The 15,488-nt window shown below is 40.9% G+C and overlaps 1 protein-coding gene across 5 annotated transcripts in view; it reads right to left on the reverse strand.

Moving 5' to 3' along the window:
* Positions 1-1,559: 1,559 nt before the first annotated feature.
* Positions 1,560-15,488, reverse strand: part of ark2cb (arkadia (RNF111) C-terminal like ring finger ubiquitin ligase 2Cb) — a 49,729-nt gene continuing 35,800 nt past the window's right edge. For 4 of the 5 annotated variants that reach the window (XM_079827530.1, XM_079827531.1, XM_079827529.1 and 1 more), the window contains 4 exons: positions 14,237-14,341; positions 14,055-14,150; positions 10,691-10,791; positions 1,560-8,291 (listed from right to left, as the gene is read on the reverse strand). In XM_079827530.1, coding sequence (XP_079683656.1) covers positions 8,174-8,291; positions 10,691-10,791; positions 14,055-14,150; positions 14,237-14,341 — 420 coding nt within the window. In that variant the 3' untranslated portion in view covers positions 1,560-8,173. Of the gene's footprint in view, positions 8,292-10,086; positions 10,137-10,690; positions 10,792-14,054; positions 14,151-14,236; positions 14,342-15,488 lie in introns of those variants that run through there. The other variant, XM_079827532.1, reaches the window with a different exon arrangement.

Genomic DNA, 15,488 nt, shown 5'->3' on the forward strand with positions numbered 1-15,488 from the left:
GAAGCGAATTCGCGTCTGATGCCCAAGTTGAAAAATGTGAACTTTGGCGTCAATTTGCGGCGCGTTAACCAATCAGGAGCCTGCTCGCTGCGGTCACGTGGTGAAGTGACCTGAGGAGAAACCTGGCATAATTTAAAAATACTACTGTTATATTGTGTCACAAAATGTAGTTTTAAGACTTTTTCAGGTGAGAATGTAGTTGTTTAAAGATCAAATCTGTGGTTTATTTATAAAGAGAGCGCCTATTTAAAAAAATAAAGTATTGTGTTTTTGGAGTTGTGAGATCTAGTGGATCAGCGGGCGATCAGAGCTCATAACCCCAGCGAGAGCAGCCTTTCCTCTGCCAGTCCTTCTGCCGTCTACCGCTGCTCTGATGTCCTGTAGTGGTCCATCTTGTGTAGATCTAACGGCCGATCTTTGCTCTCATGAATCATAATTTGTTGTCTGCCAAAACGTTTTGACTGAGGGCAAAGAGAAGTTTCATAACTATATTTTAAGGATATTTAAATATACATGCAGTGAAGATAATGTAGGAGTTGCCTGGACCACATGTGTGTGGCTATTAATGTTTAATATATATTTTTAATGAAAATGAAAAGAGGCAGAGTGGTGTTTTATGACATATTTCTCCTGGAGCGTCTTGAACGCGCGTCAATTTCGCTTCCAGCGCTCGATTTATATGCGCGTCCAATTCACTGTGAACGCGCATATGTATTCAAAATGTTAGCGCGTGAAACTAGACGCGGTAGACGCGATTTTGATGCTCTATTCGCGTTTGGTGTGAACGCAGCATTATTCAGGCTTCCACATACTGACTCTCAATACTTTTCACTTTAAAGGCACAATATGTAAGATTTTTGGATTCAAACATCCAAAATCCACTAGATCAGTGTTATATATTGTGTTGACTTTATCCCAAATGTGTCCCAGAATGTTTAAAAACAGTAAAATATAAGTTGTTTACTCTGATCCTCAATACGCTACAGCAGTTATTCATATGCTCTCTTGCGCGATACGCGCGTTACACGCGAATGGTGCTTTTGTGCATTCACGCATTTGAAGCGAATTCGCGTCTGATGCCCGAGTCGAAAAATTTGAACTTTGGCGTCAATTTGCGCTGCGTTAACCAATCAGGAGCCTGCTCGCTGCTGTCACGTGGTAAAGTGACGTCATGAGAAACCCTGCATAATTTAAAAATACTACTGTTATTGTGTCACAAAATGTAGTTTTAAGACTTTTTCAGGTGAGAATGTAGTTGTTTAAAGCTCAAATCTGTGGTTTATTTATAAAGAGAGCGCCTATTTAAAAAAAAAAAGTATTGTGTTTTATAAGTTGTGAGATCTAGGTGATAAAATATAAGTTGTTTACTCTGATCCTCAATACTCTACACCAGTTATTCATATGCTCTTTTAGGATGAGTTTGATTGTATATTATGTAATATCCTTGACGCATCTTTGGGGCTTCGAGTTCCGAAACATGATGAATTATGGGATGCGCTTAGCAAAACGGGAGATCTGAGAAAAGAGCGTGAAACGACAATAAAACATTTTTTGAGGCATTTTCGACATTTTATTTGAAAAAACACATACAAAAAGGGTCATATACAAGACAAGAAATTAAAAAAGAAAGAAAATTTTGGGTTAAGCTATGCAACTTTTTGCATCATCATTAGTAATAAATACAGTACAAAATCCACCAAAAGTGAATCTAAGATTTTCTTTTTTTTTAAACGCAATATACACTTATCTAGTTATCATACATCATAATCACCAAGCTATTGCTTAAATATTGTCAATACATATTTTTCTACTTGAGCTATAAAATATTCATGTCAGAAAACATTGCGCAGTAACAGCACACAGCAGTGTCTTGTACAAAGAGCCACTTCCCTTTCACTGGCAGGTTATTCAACTATTTTTTTTCTTTTTCTTTTTATGTCAGCAGCAGAAAAAACATCAGAAATATTTATGGTAAAATATTTTAACATATGTATCCATTCTCATACGCATATTAAAACCTGAGAAAGACATGCATTACAGAGCTTGTGCTTTAGGATCTACGGTTCAGTCTGTTAGCGAAACATGACACTACTATTGCTTATGTCCAAAATCTGCTGGAGAGATGGATCAAATCAAGAGACTTTAAGGCTACACAGGCTAGAAACACAAATCATATACAATATAAAGCCATTGTCGGTTTCCCGGTGGAGAAAGCGACCGATGTTCCAGGTACAGATTGTTTTGCATGGCAGGAAACACACGAGAGTTGTGTGTCGATGAGCAATAGTGTTTACTACTGTTGGCAGATTATAGAAGCCAAATAACCTGACGTGGTGAAATATGACAAACCTACACTAGAATGTACCACAACACGACCTGCATTCAGACATTTAAAGCCCCTTGTATGAAGTACCGACACGAATCCAAAGGCAAAGGAAAACCGCCACCAGTGTTCGAATTGTGGGGGTCGCCATAAATGAGGTGTAGCAAACAATTACACCATCGCAGGGTTTCATTATTACAGATTATATTTTTCCAGGGGGGGTTCGGCCCAATATGTGCATTTTAAGACGTTTGAGTCCCCAAAAATTGGATAAGCACACATTATTTGTCACTTTGATACTTAAACATGAGAATTGGGTTAAACGTTGCAATTCATGATCCACAATACGCCTATATTTTCAACTAAAAATAGTGAAATTATGGCCGTTTTAAAGTTTCTATTGTAAAACAGTAGACTGTGTAAGCCCAGCCTGATTTGAACATTCATTTCTACTGCTTCTGTTACACTTCTGCGAGAACCAATCACAGACTGGCGCGCTATTGGAGGGTTTGACACGATGACGGATAGAGAAGCGATGGGTATGGCAAGCCATTTTAACATTTAAAAGCTACACTGGATAGGTGTTGCAGATATCTGTAATTCAGTTTTGCCTAGTCAAAAAGAACATTTCAGATATCCGCAACTACATTCTTCCGATCCATAATTGTCATTTCAGATATCCACAAAGACATTCTTCCTAGGACAAATGACGTCACGTTTGTTATTAATTTGTATGGGGTTTATCATTACAGATATCTACAATTCAGTTGCAGATATCCGTAATTCACACAGTGGATATCTGCAAATGAATTTCAGATATCTGTATTTCCAGTTTGAGATATCTACAATTTGATTCTGACCAATCGTAACTTTAATTCACCATAATTCAAGATGTTCCTTTTCAGATATCTTAAATCAAGCTTTGACTTGGCGAAATGACATTGTAGATATCTGTAACTTGAATTATGACTAGTCAAAATGACGTTGCTCGTTCAATTTCATGTCATTTTCTTTTCGGTTACAGCCAACGCCATGACTGCTTCTTTCTTCTTCCATTCATAGAAATAAGGAAATGAACCCACTTCCTCTTTGATTATGGCGGGAGCTGGGGAATATGGATATCTAAAATAGAACAACGTCATGCACAATAATTTGACTAGTCATAATGACGTTTGAGATATCTTTGACTTTCATTTTGCCTAGGAAAAACGGAATTATAGATATCTGCAATTGTCATTTAAGATGTGTGACGAGTTTAATGTCGGTTTCAATGATGTCATTGCAGATATCTGTAATTCAGGTTTGACTAGGCAAAACTGAATTACAGATATCTGCAATCTGTCATTTCGACTAGTCGCAATTACGTTACAGATATCTTGAATGGCAACTCCAAATATCCAAAATGGAATTAGGACTAGCCAGAAAGACGTTGTTGATATCCACAATGTTAATTCCAGATAGCCAAACCTAGCTTTTAAATGCTAAAATGGCTTGCCATAGATGGGTCGTTGCCCGTTGATCGCGCCTTTTGAGCAGTAGAAAATACAGCGCAGACTCCCCAGACCAATGTTCGATCTTAAATTGAGCTTGGTCTGGTGACGAGTAAAACAGCTGACAGATATTAAATGTTGAGTTTATCGCACACTTTACGAAGCGTCGCGTTGGAGTTCATGATCAGCTTTCAGCAGCTTCTGTGCACATAAAGCCCGCCTCATCTCAAACGCTGAGCTGGACGGTTATCTCGCCGTTGTGCAATACCGAAGTCCGTCATCGTCAGAGTTAATTTCGTTGACGAATAATTTGTCATAATTTTCGTCAACAACCTTTTTTCTCTGACGAAAACGAGACGATAACTAAATAAAAACTAGTGTTGGATGACAAAAACTTTGACGCAAGTCATTTTCGTCAACGAATAAAAACGAGACGAAAATGTTAGAGAGGGACGATTAGGGAAACGATCCAGTCAGAACTGATGTCCTGTGTAACAGATGCGCACTTTTATGCCAGGCTTTTTTTTTAAGAACTGATGAATAATGACAATGTTTACTTTACGATGTTTATATAGTAATATGTTTTAGACGGTTGTATCAATGCATATTTTATCTCCTGAACTTGAATGAGCTCCTGCAACTGCAACAGAGGCGCAGACATTTCAAAATAAGAGTCCTGGTGTATTTCCAGCTTGTTTATAATTAAAAGTCACGCATTATCTATTTGTTTTTGCTTACACAAACTGTATTTAATTTAATTCCCATTGAATTCATAGTCAGGAGGAAAGACCAGTATTAGACACATATTCAATAAAGTATCAGGGTTATAATAGTTCACTAAAACCATTAAAAACTATCTTCATTACTTGAAATTAAATAAATGTTAACTTCAAACTTATTTGAAGCTTTAGCGGATATGGCCTACTAACTAAAACAGAAATACAGAGTTATAAAAACTATATAGATGTTTTTAAAAAACAAACACAAAAGTGAATTGAGCTCTTGAAAAACAAAATGATGTCAAAATGTCAGTTCGAGTGACAGTCGGTTATGTGACGCTTAAATGCTTAATGTATTACAATTGAACTAAACTCATAAGATTTTAGGAGACTAAAACTAAAAACAATTCAGGCGACTAAAATATGACTAAAACTAAACGGCATTTTAGTCAAAAGACTATGACTAAAACTAAATCCAAATTTGCATCGTCCAGTCGATGTCGATGTGTGTAAATTCCTTCAGAAAACAGCGTGTGGCGCACTTGAGCGCGCTTTGCAGATGCAAATCCAATTTGGAGTAGCTAATGAAATTGGGAGCACTTTGATTTTGAGTTATTACGTTATATATTGTGTTTCTAGTATAACCAGGGAACCCTCAAGGTCATTTTGACCCCCCTCAATTCGAACACTGACTGCTACTAATGGGACAAAATAAGCATCACTTAAAAAAAAAAAATCAAAAGTTAAAGCCAGATGGGCACAAGACAAGCAGCTATAATCAATCACAGTAAGCGCTGAACTCGCTCCTCACGATGCGCTCAAGCGGACGATGTTCGCAGGATGCCAGTGAGAGGGCAGCGAAGCCGAGAGTGCAAAAACAGCAGAGACACATGCAAAACAAGTCCAGTTGGTCTACGAGCTCACAGCCGAAATCGCATCAATGGAATGTAACCAAAAAACTACAGCACCACATACTAGCACGTTTCAGCACGCCCTGCTGGGGTTTCTCAGCTTGTTTTGACACTTAGGCCCCTTAAAGTACGACCGCATGCAAAGCACTCCCATTAAAGTATAGCACAATGAGGTATTTATACACACGTTATGCCGACGTAAATAAATAAACCCATCGGTTACATTGCGATACTAGTTCAGAACTTAAATACGCACCCATAGTAGGTGAAGTTAGTCATAAATTATGATTGTTAAATACTTAAGGCATTTCGACGCACAATATCATGTGTAAACGATAAAAACGCAGACGGGCCGATGGGAAAGATCACGCTACACGACGACGATCCAAAACAAGAAGGTGCTTCCAACTTCCGGCTTCCGCTCCAAGCAGCTGAACGCTTGAATTCGGGAAAAGTTGCAAAAGCAAAGTCATTTCGTCGGAACAACGACGACTGAAATGCTACGGGAAAACAGTCACGCACATTGAAAGTGGTCAGTGAGGCAACAACTATCGTTACGCAGAGATATGGACGCTCGTTTCCGCCACAGAACAGCCTCGAAGATCAAACCGGTAATTGAGACTTTTTTTCTCACAATTGTGTGACGTGTTGTGTCAGAAATGTACAGAAATGTGTAATGTCTTTTTATATGCGAGTGTATATTTCTCGTAATTCTGACTTTATATCTCGTAATTCTGACTTTATATCTCACAAATGCAACTATATCTCGTAATTCTGACTTTATATCTCGTAATTCTGACTTTATATCTCGTAATTCTGACTTTATATCTCGTAATTCTGACTTTATATCTCGTAATTCTGACTTTATATCTCGTAATTCTGACTTTATATCTTGTAATTCTGACTTTATATCTCACAAATGCAACTATATCTCGTAATTCTGACTTTATATCTTGTAATTCTGACTTTATATCTCGCTTTTGCATCTATATCTCGTAAATCTGACTTTATATCTCACAATTCTGACTTTATATCTCGTAATTGCAACTATATCTCGCAATTCTGACTTTATATCTCGCAATTGCAACTATATCTCGCAATTCTGACTTTATATCTCGTAATTGCAACTATACCTCGTAAATCTGACTATATCTTGTAAATCGGACTTTATATCTCGCAATTCTGACTTTATATCTCGCAATTGCAACTATATCTCGTAAATCTGACTTTATATCTCGTAACGCGACTATATCTCGTAAATCTGACTTTATATCTTGTAAATCTGACTTTAATATCTCGTAATTGCGACTATCTAGTAAATCTCACTTTATATCTCATAATTCGGACTTTATAACGCAATTGCGACTTCATATCTTGTAATTTTTACTTAATATCTTGTAATTCTGACTATATCTTGTAATTGCGACAATCTCATAATTCTGACTTTATATCTCACAATTCTGACTTTATATCTCGAATTGTGACTTTATATCTCGTAATTCTGACTTTATAACGCATTTGCGACTTTATATCTTGTAATTTTTTTCTTTATATCTTGTAATTCTGACTTTATATCTCGCAAATGCGATTTTATATCACGCTATTCTTTTCTGACTTCATAATTGAGACTTTATAACACACAATTGTGACTTTATAAACTTGTAATTCTGAGTTTATATCTCGAATTGTGAGAAAAAAAAAAAAAGTCTCAATTACCTGTTAAAGAGTTTTATTCTGTGGCGGAAACAAGCTCCCATTCAGAGAAACTGTGCTGTTCAAAAGTCTGCTCCCTTGTTTAGTCTAGTTAGTCTTTTTTTTGGGATGGAGTGCACGATCCACAAGGAAACAGCTTAACTTGAGTGCAAATGCAAAAGCAGGAAAACCATCACACGACCTCATCAGAGAGTGAGTGCATTTACAAAAATAACCACTAACTACATTAAGACAACAATAAATAGGTTGTTTTTTTTTTCCAGCATCGCAGCTACTTATGTCGAGAAGGTCGGCAAAAGAAGAACTCAAACGAGAGATGGTGAAGAACAGCCTTAGAAAAGTTATGTTTGGTTTCTATAAAACAAATGGCTTTACTCCCTTGTCATGTCCTCTAGAAATGGCAGCAAACCGGTTTCATGCACGTTATGACTCTACAAGCGAGACCACGAGTCTCAGAGCGAATGGAAACACAGAGTTATGCCGTTCGACGTGTGCTTGTGCTACAGGCATTAAGGTACATGTTCACTGGCTTGGAGAACACAGTGTCTTCAGGATTAGTAGAACGCCAGAAGAACCCCGGCCTCTCGCTTCAACATGCATTTAGATACGTTTCTAAGCGTTGGACAAAATGGCGGACGTTCACAGTTCATATCAAGCCTGGCCTCACAATTACAAGCATCACCTCCGATAATTACAGACACGAGGGCGGAGCTCTTCTCTCATTGGCTGATGATGGGTTTGTTCATGACCAACCACGTGTGAGATGCTGTGATCCTACTAAACACTGAGGACATTTGGTTGGTCTTCATCGCTCCTCATCCTAAACACACACACACACACACAGAGCACTTTGACTGAAACCATCTTCGTTCTTCTCCATCTGTTCTACATGGTCAGTTGGCTCAGAAGGCAAAGGTCAGAGGTGAGAGTGGTGATGGAGATGACACACATTTGGCAAAAGTGCCCACGAGGGGACGAAGAAAGACGACAGGATTCTCGCTAATGCTACAGGATTCATCAGCTATCGGGGGACAACTGGGTCTCAATGTCTACCCTGCAGATCGGACACTTCTTATTGGTTGCCAGCCACTGGTCAACACAAGCCTGGTGGAAGAGGTGCATGCAGGGTAATCTCCTGAGAACAGAAAGACAGAGGGGAAGATGATCGTCATCATTTTCACGAGGAAAGTGCGAATGCAGAGACAGAGGTGGACAAAGAACACAACTCCTTTACTTGAGTAAAAGTAAAAATACTACTGGTTAAATATTACTCCATTACAAGTGAAAGTTGTAAAGATAGATTTTTACTTAAGTAAAAGTACAGAAGTACTTGCTTTTAAAAGTACTTAAGTATGAAAAGTAAAAGTAAATATTTCTTAAATATATACATGAATGTGTGTGTATTTATATATAAATAATAATTAACAGAGTACGCACACATATATTATGTAAACACAAAAGTAAAAGTAAAGGTTACAGAAGTACTTGCTTTTAAAAGTACTTAAGTATGAAAAGTAAAAGTAAACGCATTATTTTATTATTGTTGTATGAATGCGCTGTTCCATCATGAGTGTTTAAGCTCCAGCTGACATGCTAGCACACCTCATTAAAATACTCGTTTAAAAGTTACAAAGCTCTTATCAAAGTCAAAATCATACTAGAAAAGAAAGTATGTTTATTTGACAGGATTATGTAAAACACATTTCTGAAAGGACTTCAGTTAACATTATTAGCTCAACTACGCTTTAGCATGCTAACTAACATCATTGTGGAACGTTAGCGATGTGTTAGCGCTCTATCCTCAAGGCTATCGCAACTCGGCGGATAAATCTCAAGATTCAAGATTCAAGAGTTTTATTTGTCACATACACAGTTATATACACAATATACAACTGGCAGTGAAATGTAAACAGGTCCGCTCCATGGACAGTGCAAATAACAGTTACAAGAAATTAAATAGAAATAGAATAAAGTTAGAATAAAAAGTATTAACATAAGTAGAATTATAAATAAATCAAGTAAAAGATAAAAATAGGAAATAAGATAAAAATAAAAATATAAAAAATATGTGGATGATAAGTGAGATAAACTGTAGACTTAAAAATAAGTGGTTAACATAAAATATATAATATGTATATATAAAGAAGTATAATGTGCAAGGTTTATTACAGGTTGTTACGCAGTAACAATAGGGACGTAAAGTGCAGTGCAATTGCAGTATGTGGATGTTAATGTTGAAAGACCGTATGTTTATGCGTGTGCGGGGGTGAAGTGAGTCACGTGACTGAGTTCAGGAGTCTGATGGCCTGGGGGAAGAAACTCCTCCTGAGTCTTTCAGTCTTTGCCATCAGGCTACGGAAGCGCTTACCAGATGGCAGCAGGGTGAAGTGAGAGTTTGCAGGGTGATTAATGTCTCTGATGATTTTAGTAGCTCTACCTCTGCAGCGTTTGGTGTAGATGTCCTGCAGAGACGGGAGAGCTGAGCCTGAGATGCGCTCGGATAAGCGCACCACTCTTTGCAGGGCTTTGCAGTCGTGACTGGTGCTGTTCCCGTACCATGCTGTGATGCACTGAGTCAGGACACTTTCTATCGCCCCTCGATAGAAAGTTTTCAGGATGGCTGGTGAAACCCTGAATTTCCTCAGCTGGCGCAGGTGGTACAGTCTTTGCCTGGCTTTTTTCACCTGTGTCTGGATGTGTGTAGTCCAGGTCAGATCCTCGGAGATGTTCACACCCAGGTATTTGAAGCTGCTCACTCTCTCTACCGGTGTCCCGCTGATCATGAGAGGGGAGTATGACCGATGCTGTCTCTTCCTGAAGTCCACAATCAGTTCTTTGGTCTTGTTAACATTCAGAGAGAGACAGTTGTCCTGGCACCATGATGTCAGTTGCTCCACTTCGTCCAAGTATGCCGTCTCATTGTTGTTGGAGATGAGACCCAGGACAACAGTATCATCAGCAAACTTGATGATATAAAAATCTATAAAAATCATTTGACCAATCATATTTCATACCAGTGTTCATTTTGACAGCAAATGTTGATTTAGTTTTAGTCAGTCTTTTGACTATAACACTTTAGGCATCTGAATTGTTTTAGTTTTAGTCTAGTTTTAATTGACTATAATATGATTTTAGTATTCAGTTCTTGTGGTCTGGCGTCTGAGAGGCAGCTTTCTGTGTGCGCTTTCAGACTTATCCACGTCTGCTCTTCTGAATTTTAACTTTTCAGTATGACTATGGTTGCGTCTGGGAACTTCTATTTTGCCACCAGTTGATTGGTGTTAAAAAAAAACGAATCACGTTTTAAAGAAGAAAACAAATCATCCACTGACTTTCAAAGCGGCTACGACTTTCTACTTCGAGGGCCTTGATAGAAATGTAATGGAGTAAAAAGTACGATATTTGTCTTTCAAATGTAGTGAAGTAAAAGTCATAGGTTTCCAGAAACAATACAGATACTCAAAAAGTGTCCTTAAGTACAGTCCTCAAGTAAATGTGCTCAGTTCCACCTCTGCAGAGAGAGCGAGAGATTACCTGACGTCCTCTCCGTCTTCCAGCATTGAGAGGCATATTGTGCATTTCTCATCCGTGTCGAGCTCCTCGTCGTCCATGATCTTCAGCTCTACAGGTCTTCTCTGCGGATCACATGGTCAGATGTTAGTGTTTGATCACATGCTTTTTTAAATCCAAAAGCAACTCACACACACACGCACACACAGACACACACAGCCGTGGATCATCAGGGAACCACACACACACACTCACGGATCATCAGGGAACCACACACACTCAAACACACACGCACACACACACGTTGGGTTTTCATGTTTTATGGGGACTTTCCATAGGCGTAATGGTTTTTATATTGTATAAACTGTATATTCTATCCCCCTACACTGCCCCTAAACCTACCCATCACACACACACACACACACACACACTGCCCCTGCCCCTAAACCTACCCATCACACACACACACACACACACACACACACACACAGACACACACACACACTGCCCCTAAACCTACCCATCACACACACACACACTGCCCCTAAACCTACCCATCACACACACACACACACACACACACTACCCCTAAACCTACCCATCACACACACACACACACACACACACTGCCCCTAAACCTACCCATCACACACACACACACACACACACACACTGCCCCTAAACCTACCCATCACACACACACACACACACTGCCCCTAAACCTACCCATCACACACACACACACACTGCCCCTGCCCCTAAACCTACCCATCACACACACACACACACTGCCCCTGCCCCTAAACCTACCCATCACACACACACACACACACACACAGCCCCTGCCCCTAAACCTACCCATCACACACACACACTGCCCCTAAACCTACCCATCACACACACACACTGCCCCTAAACCTACCCACCACACACACACACACACAGCCCCTATACCTATCCATCTCACACACACACACACACACACACACACACACACACACACACACACACACACACACACACACACACACACACACACACACCCTAAACCTATCCATCACACACACACACACACACACACACACACACACACACACACACAGACACACACAGCCGTGGATCATCAGGGAACCACACACACACACTCACGGATCATCAGGGAACCACACACACTCAAACACACACGCACACACACACGTTGGGTTTTCATGTTTTATGGGGACTTTCCATAGGCGTAATGGTTTTTATATTGTATAAACTGTATATTCTATCCCCCTACACTGCCCCTAAACCTACCCATCACACACACACACACACACACACACTGCCCCTGCCCCTAAACCTACCCATCACACACACACACACACACACACACACACACACACAGACACACACACACACTGCCCCTAAACCTACCCATCACACACACACACACTGCCCCTAAACCTACCCATCACACACACACACACACACACACACACACACTACCCCTAAACCTACCCATCACACACACACACACACACACACACTGCCCCTAAACCTACCCATCACACACACACACACACACACACACACTGCCCCTAAACCTACCCATCACACACACACACACACACTGCCCCTAAACCTACCCATCACACACACACACACACTGCCCCTGCCCCTAAACCTACCCATCACACACACACACACACTGCCCCTGCCCCTAAACCTACCCATCACACACACACACACACACACACAGCCCCTGCCCCTAAACCTACCCATCACACACACACACTGCCCCTAAACCTACCCACCACACACACACACACACAGCCCCTATACCTATCCATCTCACACACACACACACACACACACACACACACACACACACACACACACACACACACACACACACACACACACACACACACACACACACACACACACACACACACACACACACACACCCTAAACCTATCCATCACACACACACACACACACACACACACACACACACACACACACACACTGCCCCTAAACCTACCCATCACACACACACACACACACACACACACACACACTGCCCCTAAACCTACCCATCACACACACACACACACACTGCCCCTGCCCCTAAACCTACCCATCACACACACACACACACACACACACACACACACACACACACACACTGCCCCTGCCCCTAAACCTACCCATCACACACACACACACACACACACACACACACACACACACACACTGCCCCTGCCCCTAAACCTACCCATCACACACACACACACACACTGCCCCTAAACCTACCCACCACACACACACACACACACAGCCCCTATACCTATCCATCACACACACACACACACACACACACACACACACACACACACACACACACACACACACACACACACACACACACACACACACACACACACACACACACACACACACACACACACACACACACACACACACACACACACACACACACAGCCCCTAAACCTATCCATCACACACACACACACACACACACACACACACACACACACACACACACACACACACACACACACACACACTGCCCCTGCCCCTAAACCTACCCATCACACACACACACACACACACACACACACACACACACACACACAGTCATGGATCATCAGGGAATCACCCACACACACACACACACACACACACACACACACACACACACACACACACACACAGCCGTGGATCATCAGGGAACCACACACACACACACACAGTCATGGATCATCAGGGAATCACCCACCCACACACACAGCCATGGATCATCAGGGAACCACACACACACACACACACACACACACACAGTCATGGATCATCAGGGAATCACCCACACACACACACACACACACACACACACACACACACAGCCGTGGATCATCAGGGAACCACACACACACACACACACAGTCATGGATCATCAGAGAATCACCCACCCACCCACACACACACACACACACACACACACACACACAGCCATGGATCATCAGGGAACCACACACACACACACACACACACACACACACACACACACACATACATACATACACACACACAGCCGTGGACCATCAGGGAACCACACACACACACACTTACACGCTCACACACACACACGCTCACACACACACGGATCATCAGGGAACGACGCACAGGATTAAGAATCAAGGGTATGTAAACTTTTGAACAAGGTCATTTTAATAAATTCAGCTTTTATGATCTTTTATGTAACAAACATGCGTTTTGCATGATCCTTCTTATTTTGTTAAAACAATGAACATTCTGCAGATTCTGCAATGTGTGTGTAAACGTCTGTCCCGGACTGTGCATGTGATGAATGTTGTGTTTGTACCTTCTTATACTTGTGAGGGAAGGTGAACCTCTCGATGGTGGTCTGCACCGCTCCTCTGTTGACATTGCCCAGCCGGTCCTCCAACTGCAGGAGCTCCTGGAAGCCAAAGCACACGCAAACATGAGACACGAGAGCGCGTGAGATCGGCAGAACACGCGTGACCAAGAGCATCATCAGCTGACCTCGTAGCTCTCCCGCACCGCAGACGCGTGGCGCGACGGACTGAGGCCTTGAAGAGCCAGCAGGTGCAACTGAGGATACGGGTAATTTCTGATCTCATGGACGACCTGTGCAGGGCGACACCACTCATCAACACACAGCATCAGCGGACACGCCTCCACACACTCTTTCAACAAAGTGATTATGCGTTAAAAAAACTCTCGGTTTCCATCCAATCGGCCTTTCACTGATTAAACGGTGTGCGCAAGGACGCATTGAAGTTTAAGTTTTGTTGTCGCCAGTGGTGGAAATGGCCGAAATTCACTAAGCGGACTCTAGTTTGGAAAAAGGGTTCTTTTCAAAGTGTCTTGACACTTATCAGCAGTGTTGGGGAAACGCATTACAAGTAACTTGAGTTACGCAATAATATGACTTTTTCCAAGTAACTAGTAAAGTAACGCATTACTTTTCAAATTTACAACAAAATATCTGAGTTACTTTTTCACATTAATTTGACTGACAGCTCTCCTGTCCTCATGTTGAGAAAAATAAGTGCAGAGTGTGTGTGTGTGTGTGTGTGTGTGTGTGTGTGTGTGTGTGTGTGTGTGTGTGTGTGTGTGAACATGATGGTTATTGTAGTTCTAGACTAAATGTGAGCATTTATTTCTCTCCCTTGCACAATAAAGATTCTGTCCTCCTCAAAATGAATAAAATCAGTCAAATGCAAAATCAGAATACTATGCAAACCTCCAATAATTAAATGTTAAATAATACAACTATTTTTATGCATAATCTACCTTTATATTTAATTGACCAATGTCTTGCTGCTGACCTTTGATGATGAAAATGACTAGATTTTTTGTTTTTATTGGTAAAACTTTTTTCTTCTGTATCCTATTCTCCCGTTATCCAGAGCTGCGCCCTCTAGTGTTCATGAGGGAATCTGCATTTTTACCTTATTATTTACATTTTGGTATGAAGAGGTCTTTACCGTTGCACAAAAATATAACTTCTTTGTTATAACAAAAACAAAAACAACCCCAGCTCAGGTGAGAAAAAGTAACGCCAAAGTAACGTGACGCATTACTTTTCTTAAAAGTAACTAAGTAACTCAATTAGTTACTTTTTAAGGAAGTAACACAATATTGTAATGCATAACTTTTCAAAGTAACTTTCCCCAACACTGTTTATCAGTAACATCAGTATAGTGCGAGATGAGTATGATGCAACCATGCATTCCCATTAAAACTATGTGACAGGGCAATGGAACAACAG

The sequence above is a fragment of the Gobio gobio genome (assembly GCF_949357685.1).
Source record: "Gobio gobio genome assembly, chromosome: 10".
Taxonomy (NCBI): Eukaryota; Metazoa; Chordata; class Actinopteri; order Cypriniformes; family Gobionidae; genus Gobio; species Gobio gobio.